Source organism: Rhipicephalus microplus, chromosome 6 (genome assembly GCF_043290135.1).
Source record: "Rhipicephalus microplus isolate Deutch F79 chromosome 6, USDA_Rmic, whole genome shotgun sequence".
NCBI classification, from domain to species: Eukaryota; Metazoa; Arthropoda; class Arachnida; order Ixodida; family Ixodidae; genus Rhipicephalus; species Rhipicephalus microplus.
In genome coordinates, this window is record NC_134705.1 from 44,438,565 (window position 1) to 44,461,256 (window position 22,692).

Here is a 22,692-nt window from a genome sequence, read left to right on the forward strand (position 1 = left end):
AGTACCCTTTTACTTAGCGTGCTCATGATTAACGTCGCATTCATTAGCATAGTTTAGTTAGTGCGTCAACTAGCAGCCTTTAGCTAGTGGACGACTAAGACGACAAAAAGGTGCGCACCGGCCAAGCAGCGTGGTAGAATGGGCAGACTGACTATGATGATTAACCCGCGGCCTCAAATTTAGCTATGGTCGCGATGTTGTGAAACACTTGGCGGGAATGAATCTCAGAGGCCACCAAGCTGGTTATCCTAAAGCACAGCGAGCGCAGGCATTTAAAGCTTCAAAATAAATTTAAACAGCTCGCCAGGAGAAGGTTCTCACACCTTATGGCTGGGTGCACTTCTGCACTCAGTGGAACGACAAACAAATGAAAGAAGATGCATCTGGTTTGAAACCACCACCCGAATTACTCGACCAGTTTTGACGCCATGACTGGTTCCAGTGAAACGCAGCATTTGACTTTTTCGTACTGTTGGCCCATTCAAATGGGGCGTCACCAGGGCTCGAAAAGATCCATAGTTTCCGCCAAGTTCGGCTGATCCTCATAGAGCGCCAGAGTAAAGGCTACTAAAAAGCTGTTATCTTACATATCACCTGTAGCTCATTCACACACAGATAAAGGACTTGAAACACTGAAGGCACAACTTCCTTAAATGTCGCTGCGGTCGCAACAGAAAAAAGGGCAATTCTTAAGCTACGCTTTTTAAAAAGTTAGCGCAATAGCCTGTGTATAGTGGGTATTGAGTTCCGAATGAATTGTGTCAGTGATACTTTCACATACGGCTGCATTCTGTGTAGCATGCTTTAAACCAGGGGCGCGTGAAATCTTTTTGAACTTGCCATACAACCACTACGTGCTTTAAGAAAGAAGGCGCAAATGCGTGTGCGGCTTTTTTAGTGGATGATGTGCTTTAAATCATGCATTCTACATAATCGCATATTTTGATGTCAGGTCACAATGATCGCTTGTACCACACATTATTACTGCGATAATACAGGTTGCATTGTGAAGCATGCATACAGGACCTATGTGTTTGTAAAGCACGCAAGTTACCTTCACCTCATTTCAAATTAGAGGAAGGTATTTTCACTATATTTCCAAGCAGATGCGTGGCTATGTGTTGGAACACTTGCTTGTCAAGCAAACGAAGCGGGATAAATCCTCACTAATACCCGAAATTTTTATAATTCATATTATTTGCATCTTGCCCAATTTTTTGGTCTCGCACAGGGTATCATTTTTCGCTCACAACCGATGACACCGACGGCGACGTGGACGCCGACGCTAACACTCTGATTTGTGCGAAACGAGCTCTTCACAACTATTTTGTTAATATACAGACACTTTCAATGTGTGCTACTGAAAGTGGATAATAATAAAAATACCCATGTGCTACCAGTAGCTGCGAGTGGTGCTACTAACAGTTCAGCTTCATTACATATTTTTCAAAGGTGGTCATTAGGAGCAAAACTGCTGTGGATTCTCAGTTCTTATCATTTGAAAACGCAGATGACACCTGAAGACATCTAAGAAAAACTGAATGTAAATTTTTTTAAGACAGTTCACAAGGCTTCAGAAGTCATTGCAATAATATTTGCTTGGACGGGAGCAGCACACGCTCAAGTTTGGGTGGTTTCGAACAAAAAACAGCAGAAAATCTACATAGGCCTTTAAAGTTATACACACAGCAACCTTGGCAGAAATTTTCATTTCCTTTCGTAGGAAGTTTCGATCATCAATTTAAAACCGACAAGTTCAAACAGTTTTATTGCATGTGATGGGAAGATGCATGGCAACATGGAACAGATATTTAGGCAGACCTAAGGACATACTGCACAGACAGTTAACCTCGTGATTGCAGAAAAAGTCTGCAGTTGTAAAGGATCTATTACATGAATATTACAAAACTGAATATACAGGTACTAAAGGGGTAAAAATTATTTTTCTAGACAGCACGTTAATGCACGTGTTTTGAGGTGCGGCTTTGAAGAGCATAGCTCTCTCTCCTGGTATTCTACTCGAGCACGTTGCTCGCGTGAAATAACGGATCACGTGGGAAGGTGAACTCGACACGACAACTATTGTTGTCGTGTCGAGTCGCTTGCAGCGTCGACAACGCGACGCTGCAAGTGCCCCTCGAACTGAGAGTTCTGATTCAATAAATCACTCGTACAAATGAAGCTCGAGATGTTAAGTAATACGACAGTACGTCAAATGTTGCTGAGGCAAGTTTAACATCAAACTTTGATTTATTGTGTTAGAATAACTTCAAGAAAATAAAAAAATATCTCACTATATGGCTGTTTAACAGAGGAAGTAACCAAACCGGATTTATTATCGACAATTTTAGATGTGTAATGTTCGTTACGGCTTTTTTAGTCTGCAAAACGCACTGCACTAAAGTGGTTGAACAAATTATGCTGGTCTTTAGAACATCAAAGGAAAACTAAAAAGTAACATTCACTTGGTTTAAATTTAAAAAATGCACTAAGAGATATCTAATGCCTTATGTTCTACTATTATAAGGTCATTATTGGTGCAAAAAAGCGTTGAAATTTCGTTTGTAAACTTCGCGCCAGAATCTTTGTGAGGGACGTGAAAAATATCAAAATCTATTTTTGGTATTTTATAAGGATTGGCTCAGTGAACTTACTCGCAACTTCTTAGAAAAAGTTTATAGCACTCACACATTACAATGTGGTTCACACCTGTCTGTTCACACCTGGTAATACCAAATTTCGCATATGTGAAGATAGTGAAACGGCCACGAGCACGCAATAAGCGTAGCATGTAATCATGTTTCACATGCCCCGCAAATCACGATTATCATGTTTCGACGTGTCATTTACCTTGGTAGTGTATTCATGTCACCTGATAACAAATTTGGCATATAAAGAGCTAACGAAACGGCTGCGAGGGCGCTATGAGCGTCGCATGTAGTCATGTTTAACATTACACGCACGTCTTGAGTATTATGTGTTGACGTCTAATTTACCTTAGTCGTTCATTCATGTCACGTAATACCAAATTTCATACATTTCAAGCTAGGGAAAGGGCGGCGAGTGCATCATAAGTGTGGTATGTAGTCATATTCCTACTTGACGTTCACGTCATGATAATCATGTTTGCATCAGTCATATACATTCGTGATTCATTCACGTCATGTGAAGCTAGCGAAAGGATCGCGAGCGTATCATGAGCGTGGAATGTATACATGTTATTACAAAACACACATCTCATAATTATCCAGTTTGCACCCGTCATGTTCCTTGGTCATTTATTCACGTCCCGTAATACCAAATTCGGCTTATGTGAAGCTAGCGAAACGACAGCGAGCGCACCATAAACGTGGCGTGTAGTCATGACTAGTCATAAGATGAAGAACATGACATGCATATCACAATTTCCGCGTCATGGTTTGTCACTTATGTTATCTATGCAGTCATGTCATATCATACCAGTATTGCAAAATGTCATTTGAACAAAACCATCGCAAAAGCAGCAAGACCCCGAAGTGTAAATCATGACATTCATGATATACATATCATGATTTTCATGCTATGTCTAATCGCTTATGCTCGTCATACAGTCATGTTATGTCATACCAAGTTTGGTATCGATGCCATTATCGAGACGGGCAGGCTGAAGATTGTAGGTGGCTAGATAGAAAGACAGATATAAACGCTCAAAGTCGCCGAAGTTCGCTAAGTATGCTTCGCACATAAAATAATTTGATAACTTTGTAAGCAAAAGGCGAACCTATTCGAACAGTGTTAGCCGTTATCTGTGAAATACAACCAAAGTATTCTAATAGTCAGAAAACCTTTCGTAATGGAGTAGCGAAATACCTATCATCCCAAAATTTATAAAGTTTTCATTGAGATTTTTGCGACTATTACCAAACAAAAGTCTAACGTGGCGATGGAAACTGTAAAAACAGAAGGAAGACCACATTCGTGCAGCATCCATGTTGTAGACGCAACTATGTTTCTTGGACGCGAAGCGTTTAGAGAGAGTATTTATTAACAGCCGTACATTAATGACGTGGCCTAATGAGTGCGTATTTTTTGTTATAAAAGAGCTCTTGGCATTTGTCGTTCTACTCAAAATGTGCTTGACAGATACAAAAAGGTCTGCCGTTTAAAGACGTCTATGACCGATGACGAACGTAATCGAGCATTTTTAGTGGTGCATCACTGGATGGGAGGATAGCGATAAATAAAATGGTGCAGCAGAACAGATCCCCTGTCACATAGGGAGAAAATAATGGACCGCGTACTGAGCGTAGCCATCGCCTTCATTCTGCTTTCGGGGAAAACAGTGTGTAATATATCTGAAGTTAGCGAAGCAACATGGACAGCATCGTCGGAGTACACTACCGAATGTTCTACCGAATCTCAAGGAACGGTTGACGCTTCAGAAAATCTTTACTCACAAGTAAGATTTTTGTGCATCCTAAGTTGATGTAGTCGCGGTGAATATGCTCTTCCCTTTTTCTATGCATAATCAACGCAGCACAATGAGCACAGACAGACTGACATAATAAAATAATTCTAAGGTGTTAATGATTTGTTTCGCAGAAATTAAATTGTTAGCACCTTTGCATGTGACTAAAATCAGCGTTCTCTGTGAGAGAAGCATTGAGAAACGATGAAAATTTGGCTAACACCACGTTAGTGGAATCAGTTTCCTGCAAAGTAGGCATATTGTTTTTTTAAAGAAAGAGGATCGCTTTGAGCTAAGTTTTACCGGGCGAGGTGGTCCATGACGCCTCATTCAGAATATGTTTCGCGGAAACTAAGGAGGCGCTGTAGCTCGGAGTCTGGCTCCACGGTATATCCGAGTATGTTCTGTTACATGACTTCAAACTTTGCCTCACTCACTTCTCGACGTGCCCGTGCCTTTACTACGAGCTACGAGACGCAGTTCGGCACTTCTGTGGCGCGCTGCATTGATTTCGTCTGAACACCACTAGAACAATGCGTAACTTGTAGCCACCGCCCATATCAATGGAGTCTCTGAGTGTCACCAGTCAAGACGACGAGGTAGGCCACTTTACGTCTTCACCAACCCAGCCACCGAGTAGTACACTCTTGTGAAGTCGGCGGCCAACATTTCAACACACATTTCTGCCATCAGCTGGTGTTTCCACACATTTCAGAAGTGATCCCGAAGACTATTCGCTGGACACAGAGCACGAATTCTGTCGCGCTCAACGTGTCACCTATGCTGCTGGCTCACTTTTTCAAGACCATCTTGATCCACGCCACACGAACTTTCGCTACGTGAGCACGGTTCGTGTGGACGCTGGGGAGGCCTGGGGCCTACCACCGGCCTTCCCGATGCCTGGAATTCACACAAACACGAGGGGAATTTAGGGGCCTAAACGCCTGTGAACAACAGTGACGATGCGTTCAAATCCTGCACTCGATGCCCTGCTCGTATCGGTGACGCAGAACTTGGATGGTCTCTAATATGCGTGGTGCTGGCCATGACCATCACCCTGAGCGACCGCCTGCTAATCGTCTTCTGCCCGCGTCATTACCCACACGCCAGAATTTGACTACGATGGTTGTAGCACGCAGCGGTGCCAGCATCGGTACACGACTGAAGACACCAACATCACTGTCGTCATAGCCGTTTGAGTTAGTGCTACTTTCAATCAACTTGCTGCAGGCTTGGGCTGGCGTCAGCCACACTGGATTCATATCGCAGAGTTCAGCCACACAGGAAGCGCGGAGACAACTAACCCAAAATGGTGCCCCTAGTGCACTGGATGGCGTAGCCTTGTTGCGGACTTGCCTCGTCAGTAGGCCCATCACTGTTATCACGTGACGAGTGTGCATAATTCAGTAGGGCTTCACTTCGTTCGCACAATTTATGTTCGGATTCGCAAGCATGTCCAGTCTTTGCCCGAACTACTTATCTACAGACACATTGCCAGCATCGACGCAAGACTACTCGCTCTGATCATTCGCCTGAACGCAGATTTTTCCGCGACTCTCAATGAACTGTCGTGCATGTATATATTTGCTTTTCGCTATCGTATTTTTATGCGATGCATTTCTTAAATAACCTAAAGCAGATTGAGCGCATCTATCTATCTATCTATCTATCTATCTATCTATCTATCTATCTATCTATCTATCTATCTATCTATCTATCTATCTATCTATCTATCTATCTATCTATCTATCTATCTATCTATCTATCTATCTATCTATCTATCGATCTATCTATCTATCTATCTATCTATCTATCTATCCATCTATCCATCTATCCATCTATCCATCTATCTATCTATCTATCTGTCTATCTATCTATCTATCTATCTATCTATCTATCTATCTATCTATCTATCTATCTATCTATCTATCTATCTATCTATCTATCTATCTATCTATCTATCTATCTATCTATCTATCTATCTATCTATCTATCTATCTATCTATACGCCTACGTCTGGGCGCTCTTCCAATTGTCTCCTTAACTTTGTATAGACCAAAGAAAGGTAAAAAAAAGATGATGACGGCCTGGCCATGACATGTATAACCTAAAATCTTCATGCGTTGGTCATCAAAGACACCTGTGGCACGTATCTGTATACGTATGCATGTTCCATGGAATGTGCCACGGTTAGGGCATGCGCCGCAGAAGGAGCAGGACGCATGAATTTTATTCGCAGATTCTAGCAAGTTTAGGTCGTGCTCTTAGTGCGTATTATGCGGAGCATTCACGCAGCATGGCCGAGAACGCAGCCAGGGCAGTACCACCGCACCAGCTGTTTGGAGTAGATAGAATATCAGATGTATAGGGGGGCAGATAGGGATACGTGTTGTACTGAAGTACTCACAGAGTGGTGGCCTGGGCATGCCTGAAGTTTTGTTGAAGGCGCGGGAGGGGGAGGGGGCAAGGACTTGGCATCTGAGTCGGTTTAACACTTTATATTTACTCAAACATATCGAGAAAAGGCATTGGTAACCTAAATAGAAGAGCGCTATTGAACAGCACTTGCGGCATTGACCAGACAAATGTGAAGAATAAAAACCTGGATGTGAACAGATGTCGAACCGAAGCATTCTGCGTGGCAGTCAGGTATTCCATGAAAGCCATGGCTGATTCTGCAGCCGATTTAAGAAATAACTTGTTCAGGCGTACTTTCAATGCATTGCCAATTGTGGTTGCAATGATGGCTAATTTTATACAAAAACAAGAATCATTGCATTCGTACTCTTACGATACAGGCGTCATGTAGAGGTTATTGTCAATTGTGGTTCTAGTGCTGGCTATGCGCTTAAAACAGGTTATAAACACTATGTTTATCTATATGTTTCATCAATCAATGTTCAAGTGTGGCCCACCTCAAAGAAATACACCGTTATATATCATATTCACATCATCGCATCCTAGAGTAGACTTCGTTTTGATAAAACTTACATTTGTACTCTAACGCAAGTTGTGACGTTATGCTTGAGCATAAGTTACCCTTTAAATGCAGCTTAGTCGACGTTCCTGGTAAGACTGCAATTTGCGCACAACTACTGCTTACAAAAACACTTCCAGTCATCTTACGCTTTGCTCAACGCCGAAAATTGTATGAAGCCTACAGCTTATCACTTCCCGTTTCCTTCGCATGAAAATGATTCCTGCAAGGCTTGATATGTACGCAACTCTCCGGATACATACTTTTAATGGTGCAAAGCACTAGGAGGAAAGCCAATGTGGCGCTGCGCCAGGCACAGCAAGAAAGAAAATACACAGAATCATGTGGCCGGAGATGCACGAGCGACAATGTAGTAATGAAATGCTGTGGCTTTTGGATGTGTGGACGCGCCAGCTGCTACCGCTTCGTTCTTTGGCATATACCCTTGTTCTAAAATACAACGAACACGGCAAGGCCTCGTTATTCGCCATCGCATTGCCTCTATACAACAGCTGCTTCTCATAAATGCGTGATTCTATAGCGAAATCAGTGACAAGAGAAAAAGGCTATTCACGCGGTAACAGAATCTTGGTCTAATGCAACAGATAATAATGGCAACAATAGCACAGCGCGTCTCGGTAATGTGAATATGTCAATGAAGTTAATGCTTTTCAGGCTTGCTTCCTTTGGACAAAAGAAACAGTAGATTCACGCGTTACTTTTATTCAATTCTAATGCACCCTGATTTCCCCACAAGATATTTCTTTGCTACCCGAATGAGAAATAATAATGGCATTAGGTCAGATGAGTTTTTTTCGGCAGTTAATGAAATGAACAATAAAAATACATTTCTTTTTATTCTCCTTAGAACCCCCTCATCGTACACATTATTCGCGCGCGCGGCTATCTTGAACATAAATGACAAAAAAATGTGTAAAGTGTTGAGCAGCATAGGTGGACTTTTGCTCCCGAGTCTCCCTAAAATCGAGAAAATGCTATTATATTTCCACAAGTATACGATGCTTCGACATGAAAGGCTGATAAAAATAAACCTTTCGCAATTGAATGTATGCTGTTTGTACTGTGTATTGACTTTATTTCTTCTGTGTATAACAGAAAGAAAGCAGAACCTAAAAGCCACGTGACCTGACAAAGGCTTCTGCCCCTTGGACAGTGCACAGTGCAATATTTGTACCGCAATAAGGCATAATTGGTGCATTTAACCTAGGTTCCACGGACGCCTACGCAGCAGACATTTCCGACATGACTAATTTGTGCACACAACTGAAAAAGCAGTAGCTGGATAAGCAGTTCTTGGCTGGATGCTTTATAGCTCAAACATGACGGTGAGCGCAAACAAAACACAGGCTAGAAAAGAAAACGATGAGACAAGCGGTGTTTTGTTTGCGCTGGACGTCATGACCATTATTTATTAACCCAATTTGCTGCCCCCCTCTTGAGTTTTAGCTGATCAGTGGTACGTAGGGTTTATTTTCATTTTAAACGTAATTTTCAATTAAAGAAGAAAATAATACAATGTAAAAAGTGACATCTGGCTCCATGTTATAGTGCTGGACCGTGCAGAAATAATTAAGAAAAAAGAGGAAAAAGTTATAGAAAAGGTAGCTAACCCTATTCTTAGCAATCGCTAAAACAAAAAAAGTTAAACATGTGCCCAAGGGGTACTTTAGCGTTTATTGTGTGTTGTTTCGCCACAAGGGCAAATGAACGAATGCTTAAGAAACAATTTGCGAATTCACGGGAAGAATGACAAGCAGCTTGAAAATAGCTGTGCGCACCAGAAGCAGAAAGCACACACAAAATGAGCATAGACTAGAGGTTGCGCGGACTGACAACTGTCACAGCTCGACACTTAATGTGCCACAGCTCGACACTTCTGTTCAAACAGAAGTGGGATGGAATTAACGCATAGTATACCCAGGACTAGCGCGAAGAACTGTCAAGATTCTTACTTTGCATGCTATCAGCTCCCACTTTTGTAAACGTGGCCGTGGCAGCAGCCGAAGTGACCTTTGTGTTCTCGCGAATCACGAGTCGAATTAGTTCACGTGCGTGCTTTCTGGAAGCAGCACATCTTGAAATGTGAGAGGTGACCACCTTTAGAGCACGCCCAACGTCAGCCCATCACGCCATCTAGCTACAGATTACGGAAGCGCTATGATGTAAAGCTTTGAGGACCGCTAAACTGTGTATTGTGTATATCAATGACTTGCCGTTAGCATTTTTGTCAGCGTATTTCCGGGGCCTAGAGGTTAGCGCCACGAACTTTGGATGGAGGGTTTGCTGGTTCGACGCCCTGCGACGGAACCCTTTCTTGTCGTTTTGTTTTCCTCTGCAATCTTTCAGTATATAATTTAAAACCTCATAACCTTGACCAAATACGTAAGTGGAACCACGGCGCACACTGGAACGAAACACGTTTGTGTAAAAAAGTGGCACATGCCACCTACAGTGGGAATTGATTATATGCGAAGCACAATTGAGAAATGTTTATTTCACTTTAATATCAACACAACGTTACGATGTGGAAGTAAATAATGCCGTACAAAACTTCAATGTAACGATTATCATGTTTGGATGTGTCATTTACTTTCGTCATCTATTCACGTCACGTGAAACCGAATTTATTATATGTGGAGCTAGTGAAACGGCCGCGAGCACGCTATAAGCGCGGTATGTTGTCATGTTCTTACATGACATGCGTGTCAGGTTTATTATGTTTGCACCAGTCATACATTTCGTCATTCATTGACGTCAAGTAACACCATATTTGGTATATGTAGAGCTATCAAAAAGGCGCAAGCGCATCAAGGGCCCAATATATTCCGATGTAGCGTTGACGCGCGCGCACGCTGGGCACAGCGACGCTACGTTAGCAAAAGGTGACCACTCTGTAGACTTACGCCATTCGCGAGCAGCGTGCGTCGGCGTGGCCCGACAGTAACAGGCGCGAAATGCGACGGGCTGCATTTCGCGCCGATGCGTTACACAGACAACACTGCTTCTCCCTCGTTTCGTGACGAAGAGACGCCGGACGCACTGAAACGCACATGCGTCAAAGCAACGCAGCGCGGCCCGCAGCTGGAGTATATATGGCAAGACCGGCGCCTGGCGTGGCAACACCGGCGTGACGCGACGGATGAACCCCGGCGAGCACGCGCACCACGTCACGTCGAATTGTATTGGCGCCTTGACTGTGGCATGTAGTCTTGTTCTCACATGACGCGCATCTCATGAATATCATGTTTTCACCAGTCACGTACCTTCGTCATCCATAGGCATCACGTAATACCAAATTTGTCTAATGTGAAGCTAGCATACTACAAGCCACACATCATCAGTGTGGCTTGTAGTCATGCTGTTACGTGATACGCATGTCGTGATTATCACGTTTGGATGTGCCGTTTGCCTATGTCGTCCGTTCGCATCGTCTAATACCGAGTTTGGTACACGTGAAGCTAGCGAAACGGCCGCGAGCGCATCATGAGCGTAGCATGTAGTCATGTTGTTACATGACACGCATCTCATGTTTATCAAGTTTGCCCCAGTATCGTACCTTCGTCATCCATTCCCGTCCCACAATACCAAATTTGGTATAAGGCAAGCCAGCGAAACGGCCGCCAGCACGTCATAGGCGTGGGCGTGCAAACATGATAATCATTCGATGCAGTCATGTTGTTACATGACATGCATCGAATGATTATCATGTTTGCAGCGGTCACACACTTTCGTCATCCATTCACGTACTGTGACACAAAATTTGGTACATGTGACGCTAGCAAAACGGCCTTTAGCGCATCATGAGCGTAACATGTAGTCATGTTGTGACATGACACGCATGTCATCATTTTGATGTGTTCGCCATGCAATCACGCCATAGCATACCAGTTTTGCAACATGTCATGTGAATGAAACCACCACATAAGCTGCAGGATCATGAAATGTAAATCATGACATTCATAACATATATATCATGATTTTCATGTTACTAGTCAAACTTATTTTTCATAGAGTAATGTTATGCCATACAAAGTTTGGTATCGATACTAATATTGAAACGGCCAGGCGAGCTAGAAGTCGTTGGGGGCCAGATGGATGGATAGATAGACAGATAGATCAATAAATAGATAGATAGATAGATAGATAAATAGATACGCTGAAAGTCGCCCAAGTTCGCTTAGAAATGCTTCGCATTTGAAAGTAAAGCATTTGACTGATCTTATGTACAAACAATCACGAATGTTTGCGGAGCATACGAGTGCGTGCGAAACTTCCTGTCTGCGTCACCTATTTGTGCGACATCTATACCGTCGACAGCAGTGCTAGGCTGCAAACGAGTGCTAGGCCTACGTGATACGTGCAGCCCTGTCACAGCGAAAACTCGAAGAGCTGCCTTATAGATTCTTCTCTTTGCACTCTTTGAGTAATCGCTACAAGCACATTTGCTGGGTACACACTACGGCATAAATACTCAAAATGCTTGTGCAGCAGGCTGCCATTCACTGTGCTACCCTTCATCATCCTTCGGAAAAGCGTGGTATCTGCTACACAATTGCTGGGCATTCTGAGCAATAATTTTATGCAGTGGCTGACGAAGATGAAGAATTATGCCTGGAATGGGTATGGGCGACAGTGAAAAATCTTTTGTATTAAAAAGGATCATCGAGTGATGTATGCTTCACTACAGAATATTAGTATCTTGTTGTAATAATTAGTCACAGACTATTCGAGAAGTGTTATAAAGAAACCGAAAAAAATTCCACTAACACTCAGCCACCCCTCGCATTGGGTATGAGTCATAAAAAAGGAGAAGAAAAAGAAGACCCACACGCGAAATCAAAAAGGTTTAGAAACCTTTGTTTACATAACGAAGTCAACACCTTCTCATTGGATAAATTTTAGGATTTCACAAATCTAACATGCTGCTGGAATACACAGTGGTGCGCAACACGGCAATTGGAAGTTACTTATACGTGATTGCGTTGTTGCATTCTAAAACTAAATTATTATTTGCATAAAGCTGGTCTAAAGGCATCAGCATTATGTCAGGTTTGCGAAGAAATGGAAACAATAAATCATTTCATTATATTTTGTCGCTAATATTCTTATATGTGGAAAAGATTCCTGGTAGCCCCACTTGCGAAATAAGGATTACGAATAAATGTGGTAGTAATTTTATCGTTGGGCAGCATTAAATTAGGTGATAGCCACAGGGACGTCTGATCTGTGGTATTTGACTACATAATTGAAGCAAAACGATTGCCAAGTTAGTGTGCATTTATTATTATTATCTTTTGTTTTGGATTCATTACACCTGATTCAATCTTATAGCCTGCATCCATCAATGGTCAGATATAATCCTTTCTCAAATAATTGTTTTCCTTCTTATATATATATATATATATATATATATATATATATATATATATATATATATATATATATGCTCACCCGCCTGTCAGAGTGAGCACTCTGACAAAGGCAGGCCCACCTGCCGAAACGTGTGTTTTCGCACGTTAGTCGACCTCTTTTCTACCGCATTTTCCACCGGATTCATTGCGATTCGCCCCACCAAATATATATATATATATATATATATATATATATATATATATATATATATATATATATATATATATATATATATATATATATATATATATAAATATATATATATATATATATATATATATATATATATATATATATATATATATATATAGATAGATATGTATATTTATATAAATATATATATATATATATTTATATATATATATATATACATATTTATATGGGAAAGAAGTGTATACCTAAGGGCTCGTTTTTCGTGTTTTGACACAATATTAATAAGATCTAACAGACTGTAATGCCAACGAATGTACAGGGGAAGTTATTAGAACCAATGGAATGTAAATAAGAAAGAAAAGTGGGTCAAAAAATAACCAGCCGCGAGCAGGAATCGAACCTACGACGTTCGAATAACGCGTTCGATGCTCTAACCACTTAACTATCACAGCGGCTTTGCCTCCATCCACTTTTTTTTGGACTTATATGTGAATTTAGAAGTAGGAGTGTCAGTCAGCGATATCTATAAGCCAAGCGACAAGTGTGAAACACACTTTTATGCGCATACGTGGCGTCACGTAGCACGTGAACTTTATTACGAGCAAGCAGCTGATTAATAGTCCCTCGTATAAACCTAATGACACCAAGTCTGCCAGTATGAGACCCTCGGTAATGAATAAAAGGAAAGAAGTGTATACCTAAGGGCTTGTTTTTCCGTGTTTTGACACAATAATAATGATATTTAACAGAGAGTAATGCCAAGGAATGTACAGGGGAATTTATTAGAACCAATGGAATGTAAAAAAGGAAGAAAAGTGGGTGAAAAAATAAAGAGCCGTGAGCAGGAATGGAGCCTACGACCTTCGAATAACACGTACGGTGCACTAACCACTGAGCTATGACAGCGGCCTTCCCTCCGTCCACTTTTTGGGGTTTATATGTGAATTTAGATGTAGGAGTGTCGGTCAGCGCCATCTATAGGCCAAGCGACGAGTGTGAAACACTTATGCGCATATGTGGCGTCACGTAGCACGTGAACTTTATTACGAGCGGGCAGCTGATTAATAGTCCCTCGTATGCAACCTAATGACACCAAATCTGCCAGTACAAGACCCTCGTTAATGAATAAGGGAAAGAAGTGTTTACCTAAGGGCTTGTTTTTCCGTTTTTTGACACAATAATAATGAGATCTAACAGACAGTAACGCCGAGGAGTGTACAGGGGAAGTTATTAGAACCAATGGAATATAAATAAGAAAGAAAAGTGGGTGAAAAAATTACCAGCCGTGAGTAGGAATCGAACCTACGACCTTCGAATAACACGTTCGATGCTCTAACCAGTGAGCTATCACAGCGGCCTTCCCTCCATCCACTTTTTCGGTGTTTATATGTGAATTTAGAAGTAGGAGTGTCTGTCAGCGCCATCTATGGGCCAAGCGACGAGTGTGAAACACTCCTTTAGCGCATATGTGGCGCCCCTCAGCACGTGAACTTTAATAGACGCGAGCAGCTGATTAATAGTCCTTCGTATAAAACCTAATGACACCAAGTCTGCCAGTAAGAGACTCTCGTTAATGAATAAAGGAAAGAAGTGTATACCTAAGGGCTCATTTTTTCTTATTTTGACACAATATTGAAGAGATCTAACAGACAGTAATGCCAAGGAATATACAGTTGAAGTTATTGGAACCAATGGAATGTAATTAGGAAAGAAAAGTGGGTGAAAAAATAACCAGCCATGAGCAGGAATTGAACCTCCAACTTTCGAATAACGCGTTCGACGCTCTAACCACTGACCTATCACAGCGGCCTTCCCTCCAACCACTTTTTTGGGGTTTATATGCGAATTTAGAGTGTCAGTCAGCGCCATCTATAAGCCAAGCGACGAGTGTGAAACTCTCTTTTATTGGCATACGTGGCGTCACGTAGCACGTGAACGTTATTACGAGCAAGCAGCTGATTAATAGTCCCTCGTATAAACCTAATGACACCAAGTCTGCCAGTACGAGACCCTCGGTAATGAATAAAAGGAAAGAAGTGTATACCTAAGGGCTTGTTTTTCCGTGTTTTGACACAATAATAATGATATTTAACAGAGAGTAATGCCAAGAAATGTACAGGGGAAGTTATTAGAACCAATGGAATGTAAAAAAGGAAGAAAAGTGGGTGAAAAAATAAAGAGCCGTGAGCAGGAATGGAGCCTACGACCTTCGAATAACACGTACGGTGCACTAACCACTGAGCTATGACAGCGGCCTTCCCTCCGTCCACTTTTTGGGGTTTATATGTGAATTTAGATGTAGGAGTGTCGGTCAGCGCCATCAATAGGCCAAGCGACGAGTGTGAAACACTTATGCGCATATGTGGCGTCACGTAGCACGTGAACTTTATTACGAGCGGGCAACTGATTAATAGTCCCTCGTATGCTACCTAATGACACCAAGTTTGCCAGTACAAGACCCTCGTTAATGAATAAGGGAAAGAAGTGTTTACCTAAGGGCTCGTTTTTCCGTTTTTTGACACAATAATAATGAGATCTAACAGACAGTAACGCCAAGGAGTGTACAGGGGAAGTTATTAGAACCAATGGAATGAAAATAAGAAAGAAATGTGTGTGAAAAAATAACCAGCCGTGAGCAGAAATCGAACCTACGACCATTCAAATAACGCGTTCGATGCTCTAACCACTGAGCTATCACAGCTTTTTTTTTTTTTTTTTTTTTTTTCTTTATTGCCGGCTTCGCACAAAAGAAATACAATTTACGATCACATTTAAACAAGTTTAAAAAAACACCAGCCTGGCTGTGACTGGTTTCATTTAAAACTGCTTCATTGTAGCCAACACATTCAACAACGACACCCATTCGGGTCTTTCTTCTCTGGAAGATAACACGTCTCTTATGTATACAATACTTTCCGTGAAGTATTCATGCGCACATCGGGCATCTTTATCTACGTGTCTTACTGCCATTCTAGTTCGCCACACGCTGTGAAGCACGAGCAACATAAACATATCATAAGGCACACCATCCTCATTTTCTACAGCCAAGAATCTAATACCGTGTGGTGTGATAGGCAAGTCCTTTTTCAAAGTACGCTGCAGAATGTCCCACAGAAAAACAGCATCCCAGCAATCAAGAAAAATGTGGTTGACAGTCTCGGGTTTCTTACAGATAAGGCAGTCCATCGACCACGGAACAAAGAAACCCTTTTCTTGTAACCATGGTTTTACGGGCAATGTTCCGCTGTGCAGCTGAAAAAAAAATGTCTTTGCACTTGCGCGTACGGTCATCATTTTCACTCTCTTCAATACGTCACGTTCAGCACCAACCTGGTATACTGATCTGTAGATAGGCTGAGGCAGCATTACGTCACGTAAATCTCTGTAAAGACGTTTTCTCTTTACAGCAGATAAATATTCCATTGAAAATCTCACTTTCAGTATTTCATATGCCATTATAACTTCTCTTAAATATCCGCGTAGGTTACATTTCACAGGCATACTTGATACCACATAATCAGGAATCTTATTAGAAAGTACAATTTGTAGAAATGTTCTCACAAACGGATTACATTGGTCGCGTAAAAAAATATATCTAGACACAATTTGCTTGAGGAAGAGGTGAGCCAATCCTAAACCACCATTTCTTAGTGAATGAAATAAGTTTGTTCGACTCGTACGCTCCCAAACCGACCCCCAAACAAACACAGCTAAGACTCGATGCAATTTCTGCACATTTGCTCTTGACATAAATAGGAACTGCAGAACATACCATACTTTGCAAACAATGAACCAATTGCATGCAGTCGCTCTAGAAAACATAGAAAGTTCCCTACCACCCCAGTTTCTTGTCTTCTCACGAGTGCTCTCACATATCTCTTTCCAGTAATCATCCGTGTTTTTATAATGCTGGAGGGGTACTCCGAGATACTTCGTCGGTACAAGTGACCAGTTCATATTTGCAAAGTTTTGTGGGGTGGTCTCCCAAGAACCATGCCACAAGCCTAGGCATTTGTCCCAGTTTACTGCACTGCCTGTCATCTTGCAAAAATAGGCCACATGACGTATCACTTCACTGACACTTTCCTTATCTCTACAAAACACGGCGATATCGTCAGCATATGTTAGCATTTTAACTTCACTGTTCATTAGCTGATACCCTTTTATTGTTTCATTGCTAATAATCTTCATGCAGAAAGGTTCCATATATATTGCAAATAATAAAGCCGAAATGGGATCACCTTGCCGCACACCGTTTGTCACTTGAAAGCTTTCAGTAAGTCGCCCATTAATTACAATACTCGTAAAGCACTCTCTATAGGCCATTTTTACCCCTTCCAAAATGATAGACCCTACATTAACATATTCTAATATCAAAAAAAGGATATCATGATTTACACGGTCAAAGGCTTTTTCCAGATCTAATTGCAACATTGCAACCTTGCCACCAAACACATCGCAGCTCTCCAGCACGCTTCTCGCTACATGAACATTTGTATTTATTGTGCGTCCTTTTATACCACAAGTCTGGTGTGGTCCAACTAGTATTTTCATCATCCTTTGCAACCTGCCTGCAAGAACCTTCATAAACACTTTATAGTCTGTGTTGGCTAAACTGATTGGTCGGTACGACTTGACGGACAATAATTTTTTGGGGTCGTCAGTTTTCGGTATGAGTATTACGTGCGTCTTTTTAAATGAGCCGGGCAGAACCTTTAATCTTATAGCCTCCGTGAAGACACGATGTAAGGCAACAGAAATAACACCTTTAAAAGTCTTGTACAATGCGGCACCAAATCCATCAGGTCTCGGTGCTTTGCCAGCCGCTAGGTCATCAATAGCCTTTTCTATTTCGGACACTTCAATCGCTATCTCCAGCTGCTCTCTCTCGTTATCAGAGAGCTTTGGTATCAAATGCAGAAACTGAGCCTCAAACCCTTCCTCTGCCTTCACTTTTCGGCCAAGTATGCCTCGGAAATATTCGACAAATACTTGCTCAATTGCTGTCGCTTCACGTACAATACCGCTATCAGTTGCAATCGCTTTGGTTTCATTTCGCTTGGCGTATCTTTTTTCATCCCCAAGTGCACGCTTTGTTGGTGTTTCGCCGAGAGATAATTTTTCTGCACGTGCCCTTATCACCGCCCCTCTATATTTTTCAATGTCAATTGCCTCCAATTGGTTTTTCAACTGCCTTATTTCCTTTGTGTACTTTCCTGGCATTTTACTTTCTAGACTCAATGCGAAGTCTAACTGACATTGCAAATCTTTTTCTTTTTCCTTTTCGGCTCTATGTAACACACCGGATCTTTCTATGGCTTTCATCTTTGTCACCTCCTTAAAACGCTCCCAGGCTTCAATCACGTTCGCTTGAGGCTCAGCTAACATTTTGTTAATGGAATCCTGCACAGCTTCAACGAACAATTCATCTTTTAATAATAAGTCGTTTAATTTCCACACATCCCAGTTAAAGCGTGTCTTCTTCTGTTTATACCCTATAGTGAACATTACTAAACTGTGGTCACTGAAAGACACACTTTTTACTTCATAATTCGAACATACTCGCATTAACTCTACTGACACATAGGCTCTGTCTAGCCTCGCATGGCTTTCGTTCTGAAAGTGTGTGAAGTGCTCTTCTGCAGAGAGCACATCACCAACATCTTCGAGATGACAATCTTGTACAATAGTGCAGAGTAGCGTTGCACTTTGGTCTTTTATGGCTGCTTTCTTTGCTCTGTCCTGAGGGTTGCAAACACAATTAAAGTCGCCGAGCATAATGACAATCCTGCCACAGCTAAGAAAAGTCTGTAAATTCTCAAACAATAATTTACGTTCAACTTCTTTGTTCGGTGCGTAAACACAGACAACTCGCCATTTTTTATTATTATATGTAAAATCGCAAACTATGAATCTCCCAGTACTAGACACAGTTACAGTCTCCTCAACTATACCAATAGAATTTTTAAGGAACAGTGCACAACCCGCCGACATTCCAACGGCATGAGACACACACACATCGTACCGGGCTCTAAAAGGGGACACCATTCGGTCAGTCTGATCTTGCCCTTCAACTTTTGTTTCCTGAATGGCAATAACATCGAGATCACGTTCCAGCATCAAACGACTTAATTGATACTGCCTTCGTCGAGCGGCAAGTCCCCTGACATTGAGAGTCGCAACTCTCAATTCTGCTTCGACGCTCATAGCCATTAGGACGTGAATGGCCGTCCCGGCCACATGGTTCTCACCTCTGATACTCCTTTATCACCATCAGGTCCAAGGTTCGATATGGTCTGATAGGTCCCCTTTCTTTTGATCACAAAAGTAGAGCGCCGCGCACGTTTCACGCAGCACATTATGCACACTTCACCACTGCGCTCCATTTGTTGGTGCTTCCGCCGGGTCAATACTTGTGTCACTTAATCCAGACCCCCACCTTACGGGGGCTTTTGATCTGAAGGGGGCCCCGCTGAAGGTCCCTTCTGTTGTTGATCTGTCAGTCGCTGATGCAATGTCTGCTGATTCGGCACTGGTTGCTGCTGCGGCAGTTGTGTCTGTTGCACCTGGGTTGGTGGGAGGTTCTCGGCTATTCGACGTTCGCTGAGGATGTTAGGTGCCGGTCTACGGCGCACGTTCATCGCCTTGGCCGGTGGTTCCTCCACTTCTTTCGTTGTAGCAGCCTTCTTGCCTTCCGCCTCTTCCCTGGGCCTTTTACATGTATTTGACGTGTCCATGTTTTCCGACATTTCTTCCTGTGCTGCAAGCGCCGTTATATCTTGTGTGTTGCTCGTGGATTGCACGTCTTTTGTAGAACCCTTGTCTTTGTTAGACGTCGTCTCAGCACCTGTGGGGCGTGGCGTAAGGGGCGTCAACTTGGGTTTCGGTTCCTCCCGACGCGCCCCTATCAGCTCTTCTGCTTCAGCCTCGTCCATGTGATGCTCGGAAAGTTCATCGCCTCCCGCGGGCCCTGCTACACTTGCATATGTTCTCATACAGCCGCTCTCATTATGCCCAAAACGCCGACACACTGTACAACGTGGGGCTCGGCAATCCCTCCTAATATGACCTGTTCCGCGGCAACGCAGGCATAACGGTGCTCTTCCCGCGACGACAACTAGCGTGAGGTCTCCGGCAATCCGCAACTGATGTGGGAGGTCATCCACCGTGAGGCCAGCTTTGAGCCTGATGCTCACCACTCGCGTCGAAGAGCCTTTGTCGGTGCATCCATACACGCGCCAGCGCTCTCGCACTATTTCGTTCACCTTGCCATAAGGAGCCAACGCTGCCCTCACCTCGTCGTCAGGAACGTTAAACAGTAGCCAGTGTATCTTCAGCTTCGTATCCTGGTGGTTAGGGTCGATAGTGATACAGCGCTGGTTCTTCACCACAATGTCCCCAGCAGCGAGTATTCTCTTCTTGCCCTCCTCGTCCTTGAAAGTGATGGCCCAAACATGATTCATTTGGTACGCCCCCAAGGCAGCAACCTCGGGAAGCAAAGCCAAACGAATAAGAGCGTCCCTGAAATCCTCAACGCGATACGGCCGCGCCTTGATATCAGCGTGCAAAAAGACAGTATGCAGCGTTGAATCATTTGATGGCAGTCGGGGCAAAATAATCTGATAATCCTGTGACGATTCGTCCATGTTCCTGGTACCACGACCGAGCTGGGCCGTTGATGCCGCTCCGATATCGCCGGAGCTCATGCCGCCACGTCCGTACACTACGGTGGCCGGAAGTGGAATCGACTGAGCTATCACAGCGGCCTTCCCTCCATCCACGTTTTTGGGTTTATTTGTGAATTTAGAAGTAGGAGTGTCAGTCAGCGCCATCTATAAGCCAAGCGACGAGTGTGAAACACTCTTTTATGCGCATATGTGGCGTCACGTAGCCCGTGAACTTTATTACGAGCAGGCAGCTGATTAATATTCCCTCGTATACAACCTAATGACACCAAGTCTACTAGTACGAGACCCTCGGTAATGAATAAAAGGAAAGAAGTGTGCTTGTTTTTTCGTGTTTTGACACAATAATAATGATAGCTAACAGACAGTAATGCCAAGGAATGTACAGGGGAAGTTATTAGAAGCAATGGAATTTAAATAAGGAAGAAAAGTGGGTGAAAAAATAACCAGCCGTGAGCAGGAATGGAGTCTACGACCTTCGAATAACAGTTCGGTGCACTAACCACTGAGCTATCACAGCGGCCTTCCCTCCGTCCACATTTTTGGGTTTATATGTGAATTTAGATGTAGGAGTGTCGGTCAGCGTCATCTATAGGCCAAGCGACGAGTAAACACTCTTTTATGCGCATATTTGGTGTCACGTAGCACGTGAACTTTATTACGAGCGGGCAGCTGATTGATAGTCCCTCGTATAAAACCTAATGACACCAAGTCTGCCAGTACGAGACTCTCGTTATTGAATAAGGGAAAGAGGTGTATACCTAAGGGCTCATTTTTCCATGTTTTGACACAATATTAAAGAGATCTAACAGACAGTAATGCCAAGGAATATACAGGGGAAGTTATTAAAACCAATGGAATGTAAACAAGAAAGAAAAGTGGGTGAAAAAATACCCAGCCATGAGCAGGAATTGAACCTACGACCTTCGAATAACGCGTTCGACGCTCTAACCACTCAGCTATCACAGCGGCCTTTGCTGTAGCCACTTTTTTTAGTTTATATGTGAATTTAGAAGCAGGAGTGTCAGTCAGCGCCATCTATAAGCCAAGCGACGAGTGTGAAACACACTTTTATGCGCATATGTGGCGTCACTTAGCACGTGAACTTTAATACGAGCGGGCAGCTGATTAATAGTCCTTTGTAAAAAAACCTAATGACACCATGTCTGCCAGTAAGAGACTCTCGTTAATGAATTATGGTAAGAAGTGTATACGTAAGGGCTCATTTTTCCATGTTTTGACACAATATTAAAGAGATCTAACAGACAGTAATGCCAAGGAATATACAGGGGAAGTTATTAAAACCAATGGAATGTAAATAAGAAAGAAAAGTGGGTGAAAAAATACCCAGCCATGAGCAGGAATTGAACCTACGACCTTCGAATAACGCGTTCGACGCTCTAACCACTCAGCTATCATAGCGGCCTTTGCTGTAGCCACTTTTTTTTAGTTTATATGTGAATTTAGAAGCAGGAGTGTCAGTCAGCGCCATCTATAAGCCAAGCGACGAGTGTGAAACACACTTTTATGCGCATATGTGGCGTCACTTAGCACGTGAACTTTAATACGAGCGGGCAGCTGATTAATAGTCCTTTGTAAAAAAACCTAATGACACCATGTCTGCCAGTAAGAGACTCTCGTTAATGAATTATGGTAAGAAGTGTATACGTAAGGGCTCAATTTTTCATGTTTTGACACAAACCTAAAGAGATCTAACAGATAGTGATGCCACGGAAATTACAGAGGAAGTTATTAGAACCAATGGAATGTAAATAAGAAAGAAAAGTGGGTGAAAAAATAACCAGCCGTGAGCAGGAATTGAACCTATGACCTTCGAATAACGCCTTCGACGCTCTAACCACTGACCTATCACAGCGGCCTTCCCTCCATCCACTTTTTTGGGGTTTATATGTGAATTTAGAAGTGTGAGTGTCAGTCAGCGCCATCTATAAGCGAAGCGACGAGTGTGAAACACTCTTTTAGCGCATAGGTGGCGT

General features: G+C 42.6%; 3 protein-coding genes and 1 non-coding gene across 4 annotated transcripts in view; 1 reads left to right on the forward strand and 3 right to left on the reverse strand.

Moving 5' to 3' along the window:
• The first annotated feature begins 4,265 nt into the window (after nt 1–4,265).
• The window catches only part of LOC142764763 (uncharacterized), a 422,070-nt gene continuing 403,643 nt past the window's right edge, over nt 4,266–22,692 (forward strand). Inside the window, exon 1 of the mRNA XM_075865291.1 lies at nt 4,266–4,438. Within this exon, the coding sequence (XP_075721406.1) occupies nt 4,268–4,438 (171 nt within the window). The 5' untranslated portion in view covers nt 4,266–4,267. The remainder of the gene's footprint in view (nt 4,439–22,692) is intronic.
• TRNAT-UGU (transfer RNA threonine (anticodon UGU)) lies at nt 14,292–14,364 on the reverse strand. The gene has a single exon. It is a non-coding gene; the product is annotated as a tRNA-Thr (tRNA).
• LOC119173295 (uncharacterized) lies at nt 15,817–17,032 on the reverse strand. The gene has a single exon (XM_037424178.2). The coding sequence runs from the start codon at nt 16,965–16,967 to the stop codon at nt 15,828–15,830; it is 1,140 nt and encodes a 379-aa protein (XP_037280075.2). The 5' UTR covers nt 16,968–17,032; the 3' UTR covers nt 15,817–15,827.
• LOC142765123 (uncharacterized) lies at nt 19,451–20,726 on the reverse strand. The gene has a single exon (XM_075865694.1). It carries the CDS (start codon nt 20,714–20,716, stop codon nt 19,451–19,453), a length of 1,266 nt encoding a protein of 421 aa, XP_075721809.1. The 5' UTR covers nt 20,717–20,726.

Coding starts and splice junctions, on each gene's coding strand:
- LOC119173295 (XM_037424178.2), bottom strand. CDS start 16,967: ATGAACTGGTCACTTGTACCGACGAAGTATCTCGGAGTACCCCTCCAG.
- LOC142765123 (XM_075865694.1), bottom strand. CDS start 20,716: ATGAGCTCCGGCGATATCGGAGCGGCATCAACGGCCCAGCTCGGTCGT.